This window comes from Mustela nivalis (assembly GCF_964662115.1).
Source record: "Mustela nivalis genome assembly, chromosome: 10".
NCBI classification, from domain to species: domain Eukaryota; kingdom Metazoa; phylum Chordata; class Mammalia; order Carnivora; family Mustelidae; genus Mustela; species Mustela nivalis.
In genome coordinates, this window is record NC_139029.1 from 16628694 (window position 1) to 16652834 (window position 24141).

Below are 24141 nucleotides of genomic sequence, written 5' to 3' on the forward strand. Positions count from 1 at the left end.
AGGGAAACTGTTGGTATGAGGACCTTGTTCCCTCCACTTGCCTGAGAGGCATCACCAAAGGTGTTTATTAGAAATACGGATTCCCCAGGAGCCATTGATTTAGCGGGTCTGGGTGGGGCTGGGGAAGCTGCGTTTTTCATATGCTCCCAGGGGATTCTCACGATGTGGCAAGTTTAGGACACCAATGTGGGCAAGTAACTTTTCTAAGCCACATTTTCCCTCACAAAATATCAATAACGCAAAGTTCCATGGCAGTTTACCGGGAGGATGAGTGAACCCCTAAGTGACATGGCTAAGTTCTTCCTTCTTCCTTTTTTAAAGATTTTATTTATTTATTTGACAGAAAGAGATCACATGTAGGCAGAGAATAAGGGGGGGGAAGCAGGCTTCCTGCTGAGCAGAGAGCCTGATGTGGGGCTAGATCCCAGGACCCTGGGATCATGACCAGAGCCGAAGGCAGAGGCTTAACCCACTGAGCCACCCAGGTTCCCTGAGTTCCTCCTTGCTTGCAGACCTGCTAGTGGCCGCCACATCTGTTTACTCCTGCGAAGACTCCCTCGGCAGGGCTAGGTGCGGCAAGGCTATGCAGATTCCTGGTAATGGGGTCAGGTCCTAGGACACTCGGGGATGCCAATGCCTCTGCCCAGAGGGGCTTTAGGCCCTTTGCCTTCTAGCTGCTTCCAGCCCTATCTGCCAGCCTGGGCTGCCTGCTTGGGAGGCTCACAGGGCTCAGAGCCATTCCTCTCTCCCCTTAGCACTCAGGCTCCACCCTCAGAAAGTCATGGAGTAGCTGGGACATCTGTCACCCCGAGGACCTTAGAGAGCTCCTCAGCCCTTTTATGGCCTTAAAAATAGATCTATCTCTGTGACTCCCTGTCCCACTTACCTGGTGAGAACAGTCCAGCTGTTAAGTTGTTTTTCATTACTGAAGACAGTCAACCTTTGGCCAAGTAGACTTGTTTGTAGTGTGGGGGAGGGGAATAATCATGGGGCCACCTTAGCGGCTGCTGAGAGAGCAGTCGAGGTGGTCAGGAGGGTGGCCCACCCCTCTGTTATGGAGATATTGGATCTAGACCCGTGACCCTGAAGAGATGTTAAAAATTAATAACAAGCAGATAAGAGCACCACCAGCTGGTGCTGTGTTGTGTGTGGAGTGGGGGGTGAGGAAGAGGAGGGAGACACATCTGGGTGCAGAGAACGGAGGACATTGTATACTCGGGAAGGTCATGCTGAGGCAACAGACGTTGATCTTGTTTCTCAGAAATGTTCAGAAGAGGTTTCGGGACAACAGGGTGTCAACAGGTCCTGACCCCTTAAGGACCCCCTTGGGGCCGCCTTCCTTGCGCCCCCTCCATCTCATCTCCGAGAATCCACACTAGTGTGGGAAGCTCCTTTCTTGTGAGGAGGACGGGAACACTGGGTTTGAGCTCCAGCGGTGTCGGTGTCCCGGCTTCAGTGGGAGGCCCCTAGCTGGGTCCCTTCTCTCTGGACCTTGGTTATCTCATCCTAGGGTTATCTGGGAGGTGAATGACACAAAGGACATGTCAGCACGCTGTAAGCACAAGCAAGAGGCCATTTCCTTATGGGAGAGCGGCCACAGGGGCAGAAAGGCAATTGAGCGAGCGGCCACAGGGGCAGAAAGGCAATTGAGCGAGCACCGAGTACCGAGCACTGAGCACCAAGTACTGACCACCAAGTACCGAGCACCAAGTACTTATCACCAAGCACCGAGCACCGAGCACCTCACTGCCTCTGCTGAAGTGTGGGGAAGGAGATCTTCAGGGAATGCCACCGCAATCCCAAACAACTCCCCCCTGCAACCTCAGAGAGAAGGCTCCATTTGTCTTTGAACCCTGTTTCCAGAAGGCCCTGCCGTCCTTCCACCTCCCCCAGGTAGTCTAGCCCCTCTGGCCTGGCCTCGAGCAATCCTGAGAAAATCAGGATAATTTGAGCCCACGAGAAAATGCCCCACGTGAAGCCACCCTGAGCTGGGGGAGTGGGTCACTCACCGTGCGGCCCGATTACAAAAAATCACAAGGGGACGTAGCTACATTGATTGGGCACTGCCCATAGGCCAGGCCCCATGAAGTACTTTATAGACATTGTTAACGTCATCCTCACCACAACCCCGTGGAGTCGGTCTTATGATCCCCATTTTACAGGTGAAGAAACTGAGGTTTTGAGCAGTGATTCATTTGCTTGAAGTCATACAGCTGTTAAGTGGTAAGGTGGAAATTTGAACCCAGATGAGCTGAACCCAAGGCTGAGTTTTCAAAGTCTTGAAGTGCGTACTCTTTCTTGGGGTTTGTGTGCCCCCCAGCCCCATTCCTTACCAGTCCTGCTCTCCGGAGAGGGTCTACAGCTTCTGCAGGCTGGAAAGGCCTGTGTGTTCTCCCTCACGGGCAGACCTGATTTTCCCCTGGGGTAGTGGATTTTCAACAGCAGCTTGGTGGGGACTGAGTCCCAGGCTGCACGCCTCCCTGGAGTCTTGCCATCGTGCTATCATGGGCCAAGTTCTGGTTTGGCCCAGCCTGCTGTGGGGTGTCCTTTCCGGGCTCCGTTTCTCAGGAGGAGGTAGAGATCTCACTTTCTGTCGAACTAGCTTATGAAACTGGCTGGGAGTGGGGTGGAGAACTTCGTGTCCAGCCTCTTAGGAGCCGGCAGCGCTATGTATCTCCGTGAGGTCTCCGTGCATTAACACTCAGCACTCTGATGGTCCCCTCCTGCCCCGCGGAGCTCATCTGCACGTGCTGCACACTCAGAATCCTCCGGCCGGAGTCCTTATCATGCCACTTTGCTCCGACATCTCGCTCAGCCGTGGCAGGGGCCCCGGGTCCCTCTTTCCTCTGGTTCTTTCAAGAGAATTCCCATGAGGGAAGGCTGCAGAGCACATGGCAAGGTTGGGGTGGGTGTGATGGCCGACGATGTGAGCTTGGGTGGGGACAAGGAGGAAGCCCCGACCTGCCCTGTTCTCTGATCAGGCCTCCCACTGCACGGTCAGGGCCAGGTCTCTAAAGAGAGAGTCCAGTTCTGTGGGTGGCTCCAGGTCTAAGGCCTGAGAGGCTGGGCTCTGGGCCTCCATCCCAGACTCAGGACCCTCGTCCTTGGGACACACGAGGGACTCCAACAGGCTCCAGGGACTTGGTTCCTGGTCTGTGGGGGAACATGGGAGGGAAGGAGTGTGCAAAGGGAGGGAGACCGGGTGGCCCTCGATCTGGACAGAGGCGAGAAGGGGGAGTTGGCCCTTTAGGTATGATGGTGTCCCCGGTTCCCCTCTATGTAGTACCCTGGGGTCAGGTGCTCTGTCCGTGTGAGCTCCCAGAGGCTGGTGGAAGAAATTTGCTTCTTGGGGGTCCTTTATATCCAAGGAGGTCACCCCTTGCAGAGAAAGGCCATCTGGGATATGGGTTCCAGCTGGTGCCTTTTTCTGGAGCTGACCTTTAGTCCTGCGGTGTTGGGGACTAGAGGGTGTCACGGGTGGGGAGTCTCTACCAGAGCCTTCCCCGCAGGTCCCATAGGAAGGCCAGCGGTCTGGAGCGGTCTGAGGGGTGTAGGAGGGAGTCTGAACCTCAGCCATGGCCTGTGCAGCGTAGCATGGAGTTTTAGCTTTGGGGGTTACTTGGGGCGCATAGGACGGGGGCTTGACTTCAGGGGCCGCCTGGGGTGCGTAGGACAGTGAGGACAGTGTCTGCTGAGGTGGCACTCCAGAGGCCCGGAGAACGGAGACGTCTGGCTGCCCAAGATAGGCGATCTCAGACACACTGTGCCGTGGTGGGGCTCCTGGGGGCTCCCTGGGCCCAGAGATCTTGACTTGGGAGTACTGGACGGGCTGGGCCAGACTGCTGGGGCTGCTCAGGTCAAAGACGGGGATCAGCACGTGCTCCTGGATGAACCGCAGAGGCTGGAAGGTTAGTACTCGCTGGACGTTCTGTGTGGGGACAACAACAGTCCACCCATTAGGGTGCATTCTAAGATCCCTGAGGGGCGCGGGTGGTTGGATCCTCCGTGGGGAGGCAAGGGGGGGATGGGGTAGTCCCCTGGGGGGACTTTTCAAAATGCACATGCCGCACATCCGGTTGGTTTTCCAGAGACTCCTCTCAGTTCTGGGCCTCCCTAAAGGTGGAGGCCGTCCCTTCTAATGATCTAGGAAGTAGGAGACTCAGATTGGAGGTTGCCTTGGGGTACACTCTCAAGGTGGTGGCCCACACAGCTCCTCACTCACGGGTCCCTAAAAGCTTGATGGAAGGGGCCAGTTGTGAAAGGACAGCAGATAAGGGGAGGCCGGAAGAGTTCTACAGGAGATAGCTCATGTGGGCTTTGACATTGAGCGAAATGCCCTCAGGCTCCCCTGTCCCTCACATGATAACCAAGAACCAGGTCCTAAGGCCCCAGACCTGTCAGATCGGGCCTCTGCGGCAGCGGACCTGCTACTTCAGTAGAGAGCCAGCGCGTCCGCCATATTGGGGCTGCCAGTGGGACTTGGGGCTTAGTCCACATAGGGACCCCTCAGCCCCTCGAAGAGGTAGAAGCTCTCCCAGGTTCCACATTCCCTGCTTGACACGGGTGCTTTCAAGACAAGTGGGTTTCTACTCCAAGCCCACTAGTTCCGATCACCCACCCTTCTCCAATACACCCTGCTGGGCCATGTCTTCACCCACTTTAGGTTGGAGAGGAGAAATGAGGCCTAATTTTCTGCCCTGTGTGCTTATTCCTGCCCTTGAGGGAGAGCCAGGGGTCCCTGGGCCTGTGTCATCTGCTGGTTTGGGGATCTGCCCCCCTTCCCACCCTGGGACCTCTTTTGCCCCAGGTGCAACTGCTCACCAGGGAGTTGGGAGGCGGAGGCGGCTTGGAGACGTATCTGTAGCTCAGGTAACAGAGCCCCGCGACGACGAAGCCCATGGAGAAGAGGATGGTGCCCGAGAGGGAGTACGTCCACGTCCGATCTGGGGGAGCACAGGGGCCAGAGCAGGGAGACTGAGGCCAGGGACTGGTCTGGGCCGGGTCCTGTGTGGGTGCTGGGGGCTGGGTGCTTTTCCTCCCTGCCCTCTCTGGCCAGACTTGGGAAGGCCTCTCCTGCCCCCACGGTGTGTGGGGCTAGGTCAGGCGCATGAGGAGAGGGCCGCGTACTAGATGTCTAAATACCCAGAATTTATAAATCGTATTCGTATACTCAGGAACATATGTGTATTCTCCTGCCCTGACAAATACACTTTTGATCACAACCTGGAAAGCCAGGTTTGAGTTTTGAATTCTTGGACTCCTTGGGGTCCTGTGCTGAACTGTGGAGGGACAGAGAGAGCCTGCCATGGTCCCCTGGCCCACCTCGGCCTCATCCCTCCCTGCCAGGGGTCTCGTGCACGTGGATGTAGACTCCTCTGCCCACACCGCCAAGTTCATCCATTCCCCTCAATACGGAGCTGCCTGTTGGCCACCCTTTGGGCTGAGGTTCTGCACATCAACAGAGGATCTCCTCCCTGGAGGAAGGATGCAAGGAACAGAGGCTCAGGGCATTTGTTCAGGGGATCTCGGGGTTCCAGGAACCCAGAGTGTGGCCTAGAAGGGAGGTCCCAGGCTCTAGTGGGACCTGTGCCTTTTGACCTTCAGACTCCTCTTCATCTTGTGGGGAAGGCCATGACCAGAGGAAGGCCAGAGTGGAGCTTTCTAAACAGTCCTCTTTAGCCTGGGTCTGAGGTCAGCCTGGCCTCCCTGCAGGGGCCTCTGGGCAGAGGCAGAGCCCCCTGCAGGGAGGCCGTGGCAATGGGAGGGGCCTGCCCTCCTCGCCCCGCTGCAGAGGTACAGGGTGGGGGCGGGTGTTAGGGAAAACCCAGCCCTGCTTCTCAAGGGGAAGCAGAAGGACGCTGAGGGCTTCAGTGTGGAGCCTTCTCCCTGTGGTCCCGCATCTCCGGGATGGCCACAGCCGGTTCTCGGTGTGACACACTTCCTGCCCCCGTGGGACTGGCCAGGGCCATGGGGTGAGGAAGCTATAACTGGGTTTTTGTTAAAACTAGTGACTTGTGTTCTCCAGGGGTTTGGTCTCTCCAGGCCACCCTCCTTTCATTCCTTCCGGTGGCTTTGGCGTGGGGTGCTGGTCACCATCTGCCAGTGACCTTGGCAATTGCTGTGAACCCTGGGAATCGCCGGAGCTTCCACTTCCAGCTCCTTCCCAGCCCATGAGGCTCGGGCCTCCCTGGGTCAGCTTCTCACTTCAGTGACGTCCTGTCCCCCATCACACAATACTCCCGTTGCTACTCCAGGGAGAAGACACAGCCAGAAAGTCTCTACGTGACATGCCTAATGGTATGGGAAAACGAGTGCTGCTCTGGCGGGGTAGGACAGGGACTCGGACCACTCCCATGTGCCATTTCACCCATGAGAAGGCAGGAAGAAGTAATGGAAACAGCTCTGGAGTGTGTGGTGTCACAGATCTGGTTCAGCCACTGTAGGCTGAGAAGCCTTCTCTCTGCTGCACGACCCTCTCTGGTCTACTCTGTATTAAAAAGAGTAGCCAGTAGTTATGGAGCTCTTAACTGTTTGCACTGTGTGGTGTGCTTTACCTATGATATCCCACCAAACAGAGAGGGCCAGAGATGCTCTCTTCTTAGGGATGATGAAGCTGAGTGTCAGAGAGGCTGAGTGACTTGACCAAGGTCACACAATTACCCGTGGGAACCAGGCTTGTTGTGTACACCTACAAAGCTCTCCTCACAGGCACTGCACAAGGATGCCTTAGTTGCCTAATCTGTAAGAACTGGATTCGGGGTGAGAGTCCTTTCCAGTTTCAAGATACTGGGATGTTACTCCGTGACATGTCTAGGAGTAGACAGACATCCCAAGAGGGAAAGTGAGAATTCTGGACTCCGGGCATAAGAACAGACCACAGGCTATGGAGTCAAGGGCAGGATATATCACCCTGAAGTGGAAAGAAGAGGAATAAATGTGCGGTAGAGAGGTCTAGCTGTGAACAAAATTGCAAGGTGTGGATTCAAGATCAGATAAACTAACTGGGTTCATTGACCAGCTGTGTGGTTACTGGTGAGTCTTTCAGCCTCTCTGAGCCAGAGTTACTCCTCTTGGGGAAGAAGCTACCCAATCTACGGGGTTCTGATAAAAATTCAATGGGACAATATATGTGGAACACTTAACACAGTGTCTGGCAATGGAGTGGGTACTTAATAAATGGTAGGAACTGTTATTCACATACTTTATTTTTAAGGATGATGTGTCTTCTCTATGTCAGCAAGAACTAGCCAGTAAGAAATGTGATTTATATGAAAGCAGCTACAGTCTTAGGGGAAAAAAAAAGTATCACATCAAGAGCTAGATCACGTAAGAACAAAAGGATAAGCGTGGAGTGGTCTTCAGTTTGTCAGAAAGCAGGGTTGGGGGACAGGCGGGGTCAGGAATGGGCAAGATTTTTCTGGTTCCTCCAGGGGAGAGGTTCACAAATCATATACAGGCTCCCAGCGTGGTGCCTGCAAAGTCAGTTTCCTTTTCCAGTTCTGCTCTTGCCAATTTCTATTCTGGTCTCTGGTGGCCCTTTCCCCAGGAAGAGCATGCCTCGTGCAAGTGGCCAGTGCTGGCTGCTCTACCCGGCACCTCTTCCCCTGAAAATTCATGTACTGGACTCAGCTGCAGAAGTCAGTCTCTTGTGAGCTCTTGGAGCGACTGTTGCGTTGAGTTTCTGAACAATACCAGGGACCAGAACCTATGCGATGACGATTCTACCAAGCAGCACTTGACCCTAGGACTCTGCCTCTGTTCATCAAAACTGAAATCGCCTACTGACATCATTACTCTGAAGCTGATGACTAAGGAGGAGACTCTTTTTTCCAAATCCACCCGACCCACCTACTATCACTTTCATCTTCTAAACTTGTAGCTCTGAGCATTACAACATTTCTATCTCTGTGAACATGAACGCTAATAAAAATATCATATGCTGCTGAACGATGAGAGTCGAGTTTCAGTGTGCTAGAGGAAGGGAACATGGGGCACCATCTCCCTGAGCCGATGGCTCAAAACGATTTCGACGGTAGTGCCTAGTTCTATCCTTCGCCACCTGCATGTCCTTGGGCAAGTTACTTAACCACTCTGAACCTTGGCTCCCTCAGTAAAACAAAGCAATAATCACAGCCGTCTTGTTACTGGTTCATAAGGATTGCACTTAGTGGTGCCTGGTCCCTGGTTAGCCTTGCAGAAATGTTAGTTCTCGGGGTGCCTGGGGGGCTCAGTCGGTTAAGTGCCTGCCTTAGGCTCGGGTCGTGATCTTGGGGTCCTGGAATCGAGCTCCACGTTGGGCTCTCTGCTAGATGGGGAATCTGCTTCTCCTTCTCCTGTGCTTTCTCCCTCTTTCTCTCTTTCTCAAATAAATGAATAAGATCTTAAAAAAAAAAAAAAAAGAAAAGAAATGCTAGTTCTCATCACTATTACTACTCTTTGACTTTGGAAGATACTGAGGGAACTTTTCTCTGCTTTCCCTTCTGCAGATTATTTCCTAGGATATCTCACCTGGGTTAATATTAAGCAAATTTGTTCTGCCAGGGTACACAGAAAGCTGGCCAGGGACAGGAATCCCAGTGGGCTGGAGGGCGGGGATTAAACGTGTTTAATGATAACCCATCAGCTAACTCAATAACGGATTAACGAAGACTGAATTTGGTAACACAGTAATAATCCTGCAGTTGTGTGAACACTGCCAAACCTCACCTGGGTTACAGGGAAAGAGAGCACAGGGCGGACATTGAATTCAAGAGTCCCGCCTCCCTCTGGTTTCCACTGAACTTACCTGGCAGTGTCTTCACTCGGCACACGTAGGGGGCGCTCTCTTTGGACCAGTTTGGAACAAAAATCATGGTGGTCCCAAGGAACTCTGTGTCAGGGGTCAGGCCAGTGAACTCGTAGTCTCTCTGCTTCCCTCCAAGGTGCTGAATTAGACAGAGAACCCAGAGTGACTCCTCCTAGTCATCAGTCTCCACTTGGAGCCCAAGTCAGCCTGCGTACACGTCTGCCTGGGTCACTGTGCTCAATACAATGGTGCCACCAGCTACCCAAACCAAAAACTGGTGGGTCATTCCATAATGCTCTGTTCCTATTTCCCTACCTTCTGCGCCATTACCATCACCATCATCACCATAACTACCACCATCACCGCCAACATCATTATCCCTCCTTCTTCTAGCTCTTCTCCTCCTCTTCCTTCTTTATCAAACATCAAAAAACCCTGACTATCCATCCCTCTCTTGCCTTCTTCATCGCTTCTGCCTTAACTGGGCCTCACCATCTTGAGTCTGGACTCCAGCAGTGGCTTCCTCACTGGTCACCTGTCTCTGGTTTTGCCCCTGTCCACCTCCATATGCATCCGAGTGCCAAAGTGATATTTCTAAAAGAATATTATCATTTCAATGCTAATTCCAATGCTCCCCTATTTAAGTCTTTTGATGATTTGGCCCATATCATGAGATAATACCCCAGTCCCTGTCTCCCTGTCCACTTCTCTCTCTCTCTGGCCCACCTGGCCTATGGGCTCCACCAAAGCCGACCACCCATTGTTCCTGCTGCATCTTGCCCGTTGAAGAGCCCTTGCTCCTTTGCTCCTTTTCAGTTGCTCCTTCTGCTGGTGCTGTTTTGTTTTGTTTTGTTTTGTTTTGTTTTAAATTCTCGCCTTCTGGTGTATCTCTAACCTCTTGACCTTGAACTCCTCCCTTGGCTGCCTTGTTCCATCATTCTGGTACTCATCCTACTTCTCTCTTAGGTCTCAGTGCCTCAATTCTGTTGTTCTGTACGATTTACTCTTCATCCAGTTTTTTCTTTCTCCACTTACTCTCTCACTGAATGATCTTATCTGGCCGCATGGCTCCTGAGATCACCAATGTGTAGAAAACTCCCAAACTTAGCAAGAGCTGTCAGGTTGGACGTGTACTTCGAGCTCACTGCTGGATGGCACCCTGTAGGCATGTCTAACTCAGCATGTCCAAGCGTGCTGATGTCTTCTAGAAGTCTGGGTCCTGCCCCTTCCCAAACCTCAAACCTGCACCTGTGTGTGATTCCCTAGCTCTATTCATAGCATCTATCTTGTTCCAGTATTCAAGGCCCAGAATTTGAAGCCATTTCTGGCAAAGCCCCCTTCACATCTCTTCTATCTAATTGGCCTTAAGTGACCCATAAACTTTCCTTTAAAGGGCCAGGAGTTGTGCTCTTGGACGTTCAAAAACTAAGAATTTCTTCTTTGTTTTTTTTGCATTTTAGGTACATCTTCACCTTTCTGGGCACATGGAAGCCAGGGTTTAGGGTTATTTTTATTTTTATTTTTTGAGGGTGATGTAAGTGGGTGAAGTACAGAAATAGATTTCATGACTTATTGTTTTGTGTCACTCATATGGTTGAAAGGGCACACATTAAAGATCGTGTGACACAATCCAGCAGAGTTGCTGTGGCCCAAAATTCCTCCTTTCCCAGATGTTGTACTGCCTCTGGCGTGCTTCAGGCCAGGTGATTTCCAGCCCCTACTATTGCAGTGGGCCCTAACTTTCTACTCTGATCTCTCTTTCATTTTCACATTTGATCTCTCTTCTTTCTGCTCCCAGTAATTTATAGCTCCTTTGGATCAACCCTCCCTAAAGCAACAACTATAAACTCTGGCCAAAATAAAAACCACCTGTCAGCACTGGAGAATAAGCAAAAGCAGACAGATATTGGAGAAAGGAGGCAGGGAAAGTCATTGGGTGAATTTCACGTCTTTTAGCTTGAAAGCAGGCCTTCACCTTGTGGGAAGGTTTAAACCTAAATAGAAACCTTGTGATCTTACTGGTTTGAAAAGTAAGAAGACAGAGTTCTGGGCAATCCTAACAGCTAGAAAGTGAGGCGAGAGACCATAGATAGGAGAGATCCGTAGAGAGGGAGGCCCAAGTTCTAAGTATAAAATTGGCCCAGAGCCCAGCCTGGCCCCTAAAACAGGGTAAACTGTAGGGTAAACTCCAAGAAGCCCAGGTAAAGGTGAAAGAATGGGACCAAGATTTTGGAGTTTGAAGTTCAGCCAAATTACCTGCTAAAACAAAACAAAATGAAACAAATCAATAATCTTCAGAGGAATAGAACAAAATCCATGGTCCCTCAACTATACCATTCACAATACCCAGGCTACATTCCAAAGTTGTTAGACATGCAAAGTAAGAGAAAACATAATCCACACTCAGGAGAGAAGACAATTAATGGTGACCTACTCCAAGATGACCAAAGTATTGGAATTAGCACACAATGATTTTCTCTTTCTCTGTTTTTAAGGTTTTATTTATTTATTTGAGAGAAAGCAAGATTGAGAAAGCGCAAGCAGGGGCATGGGCAGAAGGAAGGGCAGAGGGAGGGGGAGCAGGGAGCCTGATGAGGGGGCTTGATCCCAGGACCATAGATCATGACCTGAGACAAAAGCAGATGCTTAACTGCTTAACTGACTGAGCCACCCAGGCACTCCCAGACAATGACATCCTAGCAGCTAGTATAAATATATACTAGTATAGTATACTAGTAGTAGTATAAATATAGCATACATAGTATATATAATATATATTATATATATACTATATATTATATATAGTATATATTATATATATACTATATATTTATATTACTAGTAGTAATATAAATATAGTATATAGTATATATAATATATGGTATATATAGTATAGTATATAGTATATAGTATAGTATAGTAAACTTGTAATAGTATAAACATAGTATATAGTATATATAGTATAAATATAGTATATAGTATATATAGTATATATATAGTATAGTACATAGTATATGTAGTATAGTATAGTATACTAGTAATAGTATAAATAGTATAAATATGCTCAAGGAAGTGAAGGAAATTGTGCTTAGGAAGGAAAATGACTAGGAAATCTCACTAGAAGGTAGAAACCATGAAAATTGGGAACGTTAGAACTGAAAAATATAATATCTAAATAAAAATCCTACTTGAGGGGCGCCTGGGTGGCTCAGTCGTTAAGTGTCTGCCTTCGGCTCAGGTCATGATTCCAGGGTCCTGGGATCAAGCCCCGCATCAGGCTCCCTGCTCAGCAGAGGGCCTGCTTCTCCCTCTGCCTGCTGCTCCCCCTACTTGTGTGTGTGCTCTCTCTCTCTCTCTTTCTCACTATCAAACAAATAAATAAAATATTTTAAAAAATCCTACTTGAATGGTCTTAATAACAGATTGGAGTTGAGAGAGGAGTCAGAGCACTTGAAAACAGTTTAATAGCATAAGAAGAGTTAGCGGTGATGGTACACCATGGAGCTGTTCACTTTCAAAGGGAGGATTTTGTGGGATGTGAGTTATATCTCAAAATAAAAAAGGGCAGAGATGTCAGAATACTGTGTTCAAGAGATACACTTTAAATATAAGACACAGTTAGAGCGACAATACAGGGAGGAAAAAAGATATGGCCGGCAGGGGTGCCTGGGTGGCTCAGTGGGTTAAGCGTTTGCCTTTGGCTCAGGTCATGATCTCAGGGTCCTGGGATTGAGCCCCACACTGGGCTTCATGCTCTGCAGGAGGCCTGCTTCTCCCTCTTCTTCTGCCCTCCCCCACTGCTTGTGCGCTCTCTCTCTCAAATAAATAAACAAATAAATAAATAAATAAATAGAATCTTAAAAAAAAAAAAGATGCACCAAGCAGATTATGAATGTGAGAGGCTGGAGTGACTCTATGAATCACAGGTATTCATATAACAAGCGGACTTCACTACAAATAGCACTGGAGGGGAAAAAAGGACATTTTGTAACGATAAAAGGGTCCATTTATCAGGAGGCTGTAACAATCAGAAACGTGATGTGTTCAAGAACAGTGTTTCAGAAGGCATGAAGCAAGTCTGCACAGAATTAGGGGGGAAAGAGACCAATCTACAGTGCTAGCTAGAGATTTTTTTTTTAAGGTTTTATTTATTTGACAGAGAGAGATCACAAGTAGGCAGAGAGGCAAGCAGAGAGAGAGAGAGAGGAGGAAGCAGGCTCCCTGCCTACCAGAGAGCCCGATGCAGGACTCGATCCCATGACCCTGAGATCATGACCTGAGCTGAAGGCAGAGGCTTAACCCACTGAGCCACCCAGGCAGCCCCACTAGCTGGAGATTTTTAACTCTCAGCAATGAAAAGAATAATAGGTCTGCTCCAAATCAGGAAAGACACAGAAGACCCGAGTCACACGATTAGCCACCTTTATGGAACGGATATTTACAGAGCGCTCCGCCAGACAATTGCAAGACACACATTCTTTCTAGGTGCACGTGAAACGCTCACCAAATGGGCCAGATGCTGCGCCATAAAGAAGAGCCGCAAACAAACCGAGTGTGTTCTCTGACCACAAACTGAATTAAGTTGTCAGTAAGATATTCACTGCAGCCCAAATATTTACTAAGAGGTAGTGTGATAAGGTCTTGTCCTGCTCAGTAATCTCTAGTTGCTCCCTTGACTACTGCCACGGATAGAACTTCCTCTGTCCCCTACCCCAGACTTCTACCTCCCAGCCTGTCTGCCCAGGCTTACCTCCCTTGCTTCCCCTACGCCAGGTCTCCAGCGTCAGGGTGGGTAAGAAGCACTCCAGCTGCCAGCTAAAACCTCAGACCCTAGAGGTGCTGGTGCTGTTGCAGAATTGCATTGAGTAGACTAGAGGAAGGCCCAGGCCTCTGCATTTTAAATAAATATTGCTGGAGATTCTGATGCCCTTTGGGGCCAGCCAGGTTTTGAGAAACTGGTCTGCATGTCTCCATGCTCCAGCCAGGCTGGGCAGTTTTGTGCTTTCCAGGAAGCTTTTAGGTTTTCCTGCTTCTTTCTCTCTGATCCTGGTGGGGCAGTCTAGGGCAGGGAGGGAAAAATGTAGGCTGTGGACCATGCTGGATCTGAATTTTGACTAAGCTATCATTTGCTGACCAATCTTGAGCAAGTGCCTTAACCTCTCTGAGCCTCTGCTGTCTCATTCAGAAGACGGAGAAGGTAGCCCCTACCTCACAGGGTTGTGGTGAGGGATAAATGTTAGAGTAAGCGTGTATTATTGACTGCCTCAAAAGTTGGTATTGGCACCAGAAAGTTTTTCTGGAAGTTTTTCCAGAACTTTTGGGCTGCCATCTCCCCTCCCACCTCCCTGCCTCTGCTCCACTGCACACAAATCTTTATTTTCCTCTATCTATAGCTATTTAAAATCTTATTTAACTCCTTTCCCATCTACTAGATTATAAATCTCTTGGGAATATTCATGCAACGGAATTATGGACCCTGGCGCATGCTAAGGAGAAAATACATGTGTTCTGGATTCAAAAGAAATACCTCATCTATTATTTGACCATTTATGCCCCTGCCTTCCAACTTTCATTGTTGCTGATCTTAAGACTCTGCCTGTATCTAGTTCCTGCCAGTGGAGGAGAACCAGCAAAAAGAACTGCAACAGTAGAAATAGATTTCAGCATTTTCCAAAGTGGACATCTGAAGATGTGAGTAGAGGTTGCTCTCCAGAATATTATAAGGCATTAGAAAAAAAAAGTTAAAAAAATTATGCAAAATAAAAGGAGTTTCTCTGGTCAAGAAATTTGAGAGAAGTTGTATTCAATGAAATGACACTGGAGTCTTGGCTTTGCAGGACTTGTCAGAGACTTAAGCAGGATCTTGCCTGTGTGATCTACAAGAGGGAAGGCTGTGTTTTGGAAAATGTTAATTTATATAAAACATCTCCTTTCTACCTGAAGCCATGCATATCTAATTGATGGAGAAATGAGTTCCCAGGGAGGGATGGACCATATATATTTACCATTTGGTAGGTGTGGTTGACCTGGAGCTCTAAACGGTAGAACAGGTCAGGGAAGATGTCCTCCAGGGTGAGCTGGTGGCCATCCCCTGCTCGGATAGGTGTGGAGGTGGGATGGATGATCATCTGGATGGATCTCACCTTGGGGATACAGGTCACATCGGGTGGCTTGATGGTAGCTGGAAAAGGGAGAGAGAAAAACAAAAAGAAAAGGCTGGAATTAGCCAGGAGTTTCTGAGGTTGCCCTGGACCAGGGGACATGACTGACTGCCTCCCCTCTCCACCCACCCCAACCCCAGCTATGCTTCTGAAAATAGCAGCTAGACAAATAGGCGAAAAGTGTAAAGTGCTTCTAGCAACTGGTGTTTGGGTTTAAGGCTGGCAAAGGGGTGCCCAGAGGTGAATGGGAAGAACCCAGGGAGAGAGGCACTGGCCTCCTAGATTAGCCATGCCCCTGTCCCTGCCTCCACAATCCCTACCTTGAGTCTGCTCAGAGCACCCTTTCCCTTGGTCTATTGGCAATGATAGCTTTGGGGACTGACGGTTCAGCAACATAAACTAAGTAATGTTCGGGGCACCCCAAATTATTGATTTGGTTTCAAAGGTCAGGCCTGAGACTTCAGTCTCTCTCAAGATGTGATCTTCCAAATAACCAAATAACCTTTACTAGTTTATAGACCCTCTTAGGAATTTGATGAATGATAGAGACCTTCTCTCCCCCAAAATGTACCTATACAAAAGTTTGACTTGATTTTGGGGATTCATGAGCCGTATTCCCCTTGAAGTGAATTTATAAAATTCCCTCAAGGGCGCATTGATCTCCGAGATGGATGATATCGGAGCTAGAAGGATGTTCACTTCAGTTTTGTTACAAAATTGAAAAACCGAGTTAAAGTCCTCAAAAAGGGAATTGAGGACATAAATTAAGATAATCTCCACAGGGGGCGCCTGGGTGGCTCAGTGGGTTAAAGCCTCTGCCTTCGGCTCAGGTCATGATCCCAGGGTCCTGGGATCGAGCCCCGCATTGGGCTCTCTGCTCAGCAGGGAGCCTTCTCTCTCTTTCTGCCTCCCTCTCTGCCTACTTGTGATCTCAGTCTGTCAAATAAATAAAGTCTTTAAAAAAAAAAAAAAAAGATAATCTCCACAGAACAGATCATTTTGCAGCCGTGAAATGTCAGGTTGCGGAAAAGTACTTAATGACGTGGGCGAATGTTCCTGAGGGGCGTTGTATGAAAACCCCCCCAACCAACCAGGTCCATCAAAGAGTAGAGACTGCTGCTAGCAGCTATGGTGATGTTTTAGTGTTCACGTTATTTTGGGCTTCTTTCTTTTTTCTTTGTGCATTTCTATATTTTCCAGATTTCCTACGACAAATATGTATTAATTGAATAAGCTAAGAAAAAAAATAACTTGTTTAATTTTCTTTTTTCTTTTCTTGGAAAGCCACCTGGCTGTGAAGTCCCTTAGTGAACACCACCACCTGCTCAATTTGCGTGGGGAGTTTGGTGACTCATATTCATTCATTCATCAGTTATGTTGTGGGCCCTGGTCCATGCCAGACCCTATGCGAAGGACCGAGAACGTGGGATTCCACTGCCTCAGAGGCAGGTGGGATACAGGCAGGCAGATGCCATGTCTGCAGATGGGGATGGGAGCTATGAAGACAACATACAGCTGACCATGACAGAGAGTAGCAGGGGGTGACATAGTGAAATGAGGTCATTGGGGCTGAGAGTGGGGATGCCTACTTAGGAGGTGATGTGGAAACCCGGACCAAGACTAAGGATTAGAAGAGTCAGGGCCAGAGTAGGGCACTGAGTTAGGAGCCCTTGTCTGGAGTCGAGAGGCCAGAGGAAGGCGATCTGACCTTGGGAGGCCAGGATGGAGCTGGAGAAAGACGGCTGACTGTGCACAGATGCTCTCTAGTTGGGACGACCTTCCCTAAAAGCCACATCTCGAACTGTCCCCTGCCCTTCGGGGCCTCCCCCCGCCCCTCCCCTGCAGTGAGGGGTGCCCACTCACTCTGTTGCAGCGAGGTGAACCGGTCGGTCATCTTGGTGACTGACCGACCTCCCGCGCTGATGGCAGTTACCCGGGCGTAGTAGGGCTCCATGAAGTTGCTGGTTTCCATGGTCAGGTTGCAGAATTTCCTGGTGATCCGCTGGCAGCTCTCCTTCACCAGCCACTTTCTCTCCCCATACCTGTAGGCACGGGAGGGGCCGGAGCACACCTTGAATGATTGGACCTGGCACCAGGCCTGTGGTTTATTAATAATGATAATGATATCTAATATTTACTTAGCACATTCTGTGTCCCAGGCCCCTTCTGTGACTGATCTGTTAGTCCTCACAATGATCCCGTGAGGTTCAGACATGGTTCTCCCTCCTTTTCGAATAAGGACGCTGAGGTTTAAAGAGGTAAAATTGGGACTGGTGTGGATTTGAACCCAGCCAGTCTGAATTCACATTTTGGGCTCATCGTTACCGTAAGCCTTTGAGGCAGGCACTATTATCCCCGTTTTATGGATGAAGGAACTGAGGCTGGGAAGTGACTTGCCACAGGACGAAATGGCAGGATCAGCGATGGAACCCAGGTTTGCAGACCCCTGAGCCCATGCCAACCTCCTCCTCTGTGTAGGAAGGAAGACGAGAAAGAGGAAGGGCATGGGCTTAAGGGGGTGGACACGACTCTTTGTTGACCTAGTCTCCCGGATAACAACAAAACAATTTCATTACCTGCCAGGCACAAGCCCTCATGCCTATCTTGTTTAATCTACCTGATGATCCTATGATGGAGGTCCTCTTGCTAGGCTTACTTTATAGGTGGGGAAACTGAGGCTTGGCGAGATTACCACATTGCCCCAGATTATAAAGGCCAGAGCTGGCAGGTAAGCCTGGGAAGTCTGACTCCAGAACCTGTCCTTTTATCCTCCCTTTGCAAAAGAAACCACAAAGGAGCAAAGCTCTGTCTGGTAGGGTCTGGTTCGGGCTGTGTCCCATCATTCCGGGGTGGCGGGGGTGGGGAGAAGGGAAACATAGGGCAGAGGGGGATTTTCTTGGAATGGTTGGCTTCAGAGCAGAATCTGAAGAGGTTGTGTGGAGAGGGAAGCTTACGTTTTATACTCCACGCTGTAGACCAAGTCTGGGGCGCTCTCCAACCCGCTGTCCCACGTCAGGATGTTTTCGAAGTTGCTAGACTGGAATTTTACGTGCTGAAGAAGATCTGAGGTGTTCTCAGCAGTGTGAGCTGCGGGAAGTGGGAGCAGGGTGAGCAGACGGGCACGACGATCCTGCCCCCAGCCCGCCAGCAAGCCCTCCGACGAGGAGGGCGGGACCAGCACCCACCAGGGACTCTGGGGCTGACCATCTCTGTCTTCCTTTGCTTCTTAAAATTTTTATTAAATTTAATTTGCAGCCCATAAAACCCACCATTTTAAAGCTTGCATTTCAGGGGTTTCTGAAATGCACATATATTTCTGAATATTCACGAAGCTGTGAAACCATTACCACTATCTAATTCCAGACCATTGTCCTCACCCTAAAAAGGACCCCTGTGTCCATTAGGAGTCCGTCTCTCTTCTTTCCCTCCTCCCAGCCTGAACGCAACCACTAAGCTGCTTTCTGGGTCTACGGATCTTCCTATTCTGGACTTTTTAGACTATTTGTATGAAAAGTGTCTTTTCTGTCTGGCTCCTTTTTTGTTTTCGAGATTTCTTCATGTAGCGGCGCGTCAGCCCTTACTTCCTTTCCATGACTGAATAGTACCCCGCTGTGTGGCTCTTCTGCAATTTGTTTATCCGTTCATCAGCTGAGGGACATTGGGGCTGTTTCTACTTTTTCGGCTATTATGAACAATGCTGCCGTAAACGATCATGTGCAAGTTTTTAAGTAGCCCTATGTTTTCGGTTCTGCCAGGTGTAGAGCTCAGAGTGGAACTCCCAGGTCGGACGGTAATTCTGTCTGACTCTGTGAAGAACTGCCCAGAGCTTCACACTCTTTCCCAGAGCGGCTGCAGCCCCTGTGTCCCCCTGTGTCCCCCCTGTGTCCCCGCCGGCCTCGTGTGAGCGCTGCGTCTACTCCACGCCCCTGACCACACCTGGGGTTGTCTGTCCTTCCCTTCTGAGCACACCTGAGGCGGGTGCCCTCCCCCACGGGATACTGGAAAGACGCTCAACTACACATTGCCCCTTCAATGAAACACCAAAGAATGACTTTCTCTGAGTCAGTAATTCCAAGCAAGGCTGGAGAGGACGTTTGTGAGCTCCTGCCTCTCCGTGGGCTGAACCAGTCCCTGCCCATCCTGCCCAGGGAGGAAGGCAGAGCACAGACTTGACCGGGGGAGGGGGGCTGACGGAGCCACAAGGGAGGGGCCACTGCCCATGTAGCGATCTTGAACTATAAATGAGAGACTTCACTTATGAAACTATTCTCTCAGCCTTCCTGGCGTGGTCTGTGGAAAGGAAGAGGGGTTGCAGGAAAATGGCGGCCAGAGCCGGCAGTTGGCTCTGAGCATGCTCAGAAGGGCCTGGGTGGCTGGGGTGGGAAATAAGCAGGTGCGGACCTGGTTGGGTCCCCAGTTGCGTCAAGGCCTTGGGGCCTTGAGTGCCTATGTGTCTTTGATGTGTGTTTGCCTCGCTCCACCCCGGACATAATCATGACCACCAACAGGGCCAAGGTGTAAGGGAGCGGTTCATTATTTACTCCCCACTCCAAGCCTACATACAATATCTTGCAAGAGGGGTCCATGGGCTTAGGAGGCCCCTGGGGATGGGGAAGAGTGTTTGGACAGCCCAACCCTGCTGTGTATCCACTGGTTAAATCTAAGGCCACATTCCTCTTTGAATCTGAGCTGGTCAGCCCCAAGAGCTATAGAAACCTTTGTGTTTCAGGTTTCCTGGAACTCCCAGAACAAGGCATAGGGACAGGGGGAGGACATGTCTTACTGCCTCTAGCCAAAGTGATGGCTATGCTACTGAGCCCTGAAGTGTGGCTGACTTCTTGTTTGGTTTTGAGTCTGGGCAGAATTGGGGTCTGTTCTGGATTCAGGGCTCTGTCTTAAGATGAGGGAGAGAGTCCACCTGAGGTCAGAACTGAATGGTGGCTTCCAGTGGGGGTGATAAAATTAGGGCAGGAGAGAGGGAGGGTGGGATTTGAGAGAAGGCTAGGGTCTACCTGAGGCTGGGCTTAACTACCGCTAAGTGGTGGGGTGGTGGGGTAGGGGCAGCACTGGGAAGGTTGCTGGTTGGGGTCAGTATCCTGGCAAGCTAGTTGTGGTGGGGGAGCCTGGTGGGCGGGGCTGGGACATGCTCAGGAGGTAAGGGGCCCAGGCTAGAAGAGGTTGGCATCATTTTCCAAGAGGGGACTGAAGTTGACTTCCAGAAATGGAGTAGGTGAACCTTGGCTGGACTCTTCTTTAGGGGGGCATTGAGGGCTAACAAGATCTTTCCCTTGGGGCACATGTGTGGCTCAGTTGGTTAAGCATCTGGCTCTTGATTTCGGCTCAGTTCATGATCTCAGTGTCGTGGGATCAAGACCTGCGTCGGGTTCTGTGCTCGGTGCAGAATCCGATTCGGATTCTCTTTCTCCCTCTGTCCCCCTGCTCCCTGAGCTTAAGTGTTCTCTCTCTAAGAAATAAATAAATTCTTAAAAAAAAAAGAGAGAGATTTCTCCCTCTCCTGCCCTGCCCATTCTCCCCCTGCCCCAAGCTATCATGTATTCCTCAGCCTGCGCTGTTTCTGTACTTCCTGGATGAAAGTCTACATTGTGAAATCCTTTTAGGGACACATGTGTTGTCTAGAAACTGACAGACTGGTAGCTTCTATGAAAGGAAGTTTCCACATTCATTTGGAAAAACAATTTTATGCCAACAAGTTAGGAAGATAAGGAAAAACAAACAAAATAATCCAAAATATTCTCTAATCAGCCTGAGAATGCCAGGGCTGAGTGGAGATCTGGGGCCCCGAGAACCTTCTCGTCTTGCAACAACTCCTAAGGTTGCTGCCCCTTGGTCCCCATCCACAAGGATCCAGAGCCTCTAAGATTTCCAACCAGAATGGAGTCTTTGGGGGAATACAGCGAGTCTTCCTCACTCATCAAGGGACCAGTGCGTTGGGAATGCCAACGCACTGGATGCCGGAGTGGAACAGACTTGAAGGACCCAGACAGCAGCGGGGAACACTGAGATCCCACCAGCTGACAAAAAGGACAGCAGCAGAGAGGGCTGGGAAGCTCCGGCCCCTATGGGCTTCATCCTGCCCTTGAGCTAGAAGGGACCTTGCAAGGGCCAGCTCTCCCCACTCTTCAGACAATACGTTCACTTCCTGAGAAAGTTCCCCGAATTTTATTAAACGTCTTGGGGAGCAGAGAGCCAATACAGATCTCATGTATCTGTCTGAAAGTTCTCTACAGTGTTAAATCAAGAAATCCATTTTATTGGATTTGAAAACTATGCGCTTTTGTCCTGTTTTCAAAAGGGCCCTGATATTTTTAAGATCTTTTAATGCAGCAGCAGAATTTAGTGATTCATCAGCTGCATATAATACCCAGTGCTCATTACTTCAAGTGCCCTCATTTATGCCCATCCCCCCAGTTACCCCATCCCCCACTCACCTTCCCGCCAGCACCCCTCAGTTTGTTTCCTAGAGTTAATGCTCTTTTATTTATTTATTTATTTTAAAGATTTTTATTTATGTATTAGAGAGCAAAAGCGAGCACAAGTGGAGGAAGGGGCCAAGGGAGAAGCAGGCTCCCTGCTGAACAGAGAGCCCGAAATGGGGCTCCATTCCAGGACCCTGTAATCATGACCTGAGCTGAAGGCAGACGCTTAACCGACTGAGCCACCCAGGTGCCCCAGTTAATGCTCTTTTAAATCTAGTATGAGGGGTCAGAAGAGGCCCCCATGGGTGGTGGAGAGAAAAAAGGGCACCGTCAAGTTTTGCCCATCTGGCCTTCTCCCCCCTGCCCTTGTTGGGCCAGTGTGGACCAGAAGCAGAAGAAGGGATGGTATAACTATCAGAAGTATTCCCGGGGCCCAAGGATGTCTGCCTCCCTCAAGCCAATTCTCCATCCACCGAGGTGAGGGCTTCCGGCACCCCAGTTCTGACAGTTGGCTGCCTCCCCAAGTCTTGAGGTTAGTTGAGTCTCTGGAAGAAGCCAGATCTGAGGGACCCTCTCATCCTCCCCAATACCCTGAGGTGTTCCCCAGTTCTCCGGGGAAGCTTGTCCCCCAGGGAAGGGCTGGTGGAGAAACTGAAACTGCCTGTCTGGAGCTGTGTGTGTGTGTGTGTGTGTGTGTGTGTGTGTGTGTATGGAACCCTGGTTAACCATCTTGGGTGTCAGGGGAGTTCTGACCACAGGGCAACGGGCACTCACCAGCCAGGGATCCCGCGGCCAGGATGGTCAGTAGCGTCCTCATGGGGCCGGGCTCAGAGCCCTCTTTTGGCCTTGGCTCTGGGCTGAGGCCAGATGGAGGGCTGAGAGGCTTTGCCGCCTTGGCAGCACTGGGCTCCACCTGGCCACGCCACAGGGGCGGGGAAAGGAGGGGGAGGTGGGGCCTGAGCAGGGGGAGCGAGGTACAAAGGTGTCTGGTCTGTGTGCTTCGGAATTCCAATTCCAAGTCCTGGGCAGGATCCAAGGGAGTTCCCCTTCCTACATGCAGAAGACAGTAACAGTGACAGGCCGGCTCGTTTATCTGGTCTGGTGACTGAGTCTACCCAAGACTCTTCAGTGCTTTATCAGGAAGCTCAGAGACAAAAAAAAAAAAAAAAGCAAAAATTTGACGCCGTGTTTCAAAAACCTGCAAGATGCATGTGACTTTTGTCTCTGTGATATTATTGTTAGGAATTTTTCCTGAGGACAAGAACTGGAGCAGGCAAGGGCACAGAAAATACATTCCAGAATGTTCCTTGTTAGCAAAGGAAAAGCTGTGGCTGCCTGGCTTTGTTCTGGCAGGAGGAGATGGAGGGTGTTTGCTGCTCCTCCTTGTGCCTCATAGCAAAGCAGTTTCCCCATGTGGGGTGATGGCCTACGGCTTTTGGATGTGGTAGGCTGTAATATCCTGCAATCTGCATTTAAATTTTTCTTTTGTGTGTTGTAAATGTTTTCTTTCTATCAGCTTTGAGTCTTTGGTAAAGTGTGTCTGACAAAATAGCCAAATCTGAGCTGTGCTTTGGGGGAACGAAGGTAGGACTTGTGGTAGCCGTTTCCTGTAATTTCAGAAAACGATAAGAATGTGGGAACATTAAGGCATCATTTCTAATAGTAAATAGGAAAAAAAAAAAAAAAAAAAAGGAAGAGCCTCTATGTCAAACACTAGAGGGTTGGCTAAATGAATAATGGTTTGTCCACCCAATGCAAGATGAGTATAGTGTTGCATCTGAATAGCACTGGAGAAAATATTAGGGGGCCAAAGATTCCCCATATTTTGTTAAATGAGAGGAAGCATGGCATACACTATGTATAGTACAAGCATGGTTAAAACACACATACACATTGGGGCACCTGAGGGGCTCAGTCTGCTAAGCGTCTGCCTTCGGTTCGGATCATGATCTCCAGGTCCTGGGCTTGAGTCCTGCATTGGACTCGCCACTCAGTGGGAAGTCAGCTTCTCCCTTTTCCTCTGATCCTACACAAACCCCACCTGTACTCTCTCGTAGATAAATAAATAAATAGAAGAATAATAAAGTCTTTAAAAACTACCCGCATACACACATACAGAAAAAAGTCTTAAATGTTAGGATTATAAAAGGAAAATATAAGTGCAATTATTTCTGGGAGGTGGATTAGTAGAACAATAGGTGGTTCTTACTTTCTTTCCATAGCACAGTTGCATTTTCTAAAGTTCCTCGAGGCAATATATGGTTTTATATATTTAAAAAAGCACCATTATTGAGAAAAAAAAGGCATAAGGGAAGTGCCATTGTGTAGACTGATCCAACCATCTGCAATTTCATTTTCTCTTTCTCGGAGAGACCATCTCTTCTTCAAACATGTATGGGAAGATGTTATTGACACTACAGCTCAGCAAAGCTTGACCCTAAAGAACTTCTAGTGCTCTCAACCTGCACTTTGGGATGATCTAGTATTATTCTACAGGTGTACCAAAATTCAAAACAAAAAGGAAAGACTCAAACTAAAAGAAAGCTTAGACATCAGCACCAACTTTGAAAAATCCTAACCCCAAATCTCAATCTTACTCCTAAGGCCCAACCACTAATGGTAACCCTAATCCTAAAACCAACCCCAACCCTAACCCTAACCATAAAACTAACCCTAAACCTAACTCTAACTCAGTTTAAAACTAAAAAGGACAGACTAAAAGATGGCAACATCATTGAAAAAACCTAACCCTAACCCT

The 24141-nt window shown here is 49.3% G+C and overlaps 2 protein-coding genes across 6 annotated transcripts in view; both read right to left on the minus strand.

Moving 5' to 3' along the window:
* Positions 1-1024, minus strand: part of MYOM3 (myomesin 3) — a 50483-nt gene extending 49459 nt beyond the window's left edge. For all 4 annotated transcript variants that reach the window (XM_082684685.1, XM_082684684.1, XM_082684682.1 and 1 more), the window contains exon 1: positions 887-1024. The gene's annotated coding sequence lies outside the window, so the exon portion shown is untranslated. The remainder of the gene's footprint in view (positions 1-886) is intronic.
* IL22RA1 (interleukin 22 receptor subunit alpha 1) lies at positions 308-22427 on the minus strand. Of its 2 annotated transcripts, XR_014299193.1 has the most exons (8): positions 22158-22283; positions 17901-18033; positions 16810-16988; positions 14791-14966; positions 8786-8924; positions 4822-4943; positions 2334-3928; positions 308-1516 (listed from the first exon to the last, which is right to left on the minus strand). XR_014299193.1 is itself a non-coding variant. In XM_082684688.1 (7 exons), the coding sequence occupies exons 1-7, from the start codon at positions 22198-22200 to the stop codon at positions 2978-2980; spliced, it is 1743 nt and encodes a 580-aa protein (XP_082540814.1). In that variant the 5' UTR covers positions 22201-22427; the 3' UTR covers positions 2049-2977. The 2 variants fall into 2 exon arrangements, 1 of the variants encoding a protein (XP_082540814.1); XM_082684688.1 differs by lacking the exon at positions 308-1516 and having other exon boundaries at positions 2049-3928; positions 22158-22427.
* Positions 22428-24141: the final 1714 nt, after the last annotated feature.

Excerpts from the sequence above, each read along its gene's own strand:
- IL22RA1 (XM_082684688.1), bottom strand. The coding sequence starts at position 22,200 with ATGAGGACGCTACTGACCATCCTGGCCGCGGGATCCCTGGCTG. Across the intron at positions 8,925-14,790 it reads TCAACCACACCTACCAAATG|CACCTTGGAGGGAAGCAGAG; the intron begins GTAAATATATAT and ends TGTCTAATTCAG. Across the intron at positions 4,944-8,785 it reads CCGAGTGAAGACACTGCCAG|ATCGGACGTGGACGTACTCC; the intron begins GTAAGTTCAGTG and ends GTGCTCCCCCAG.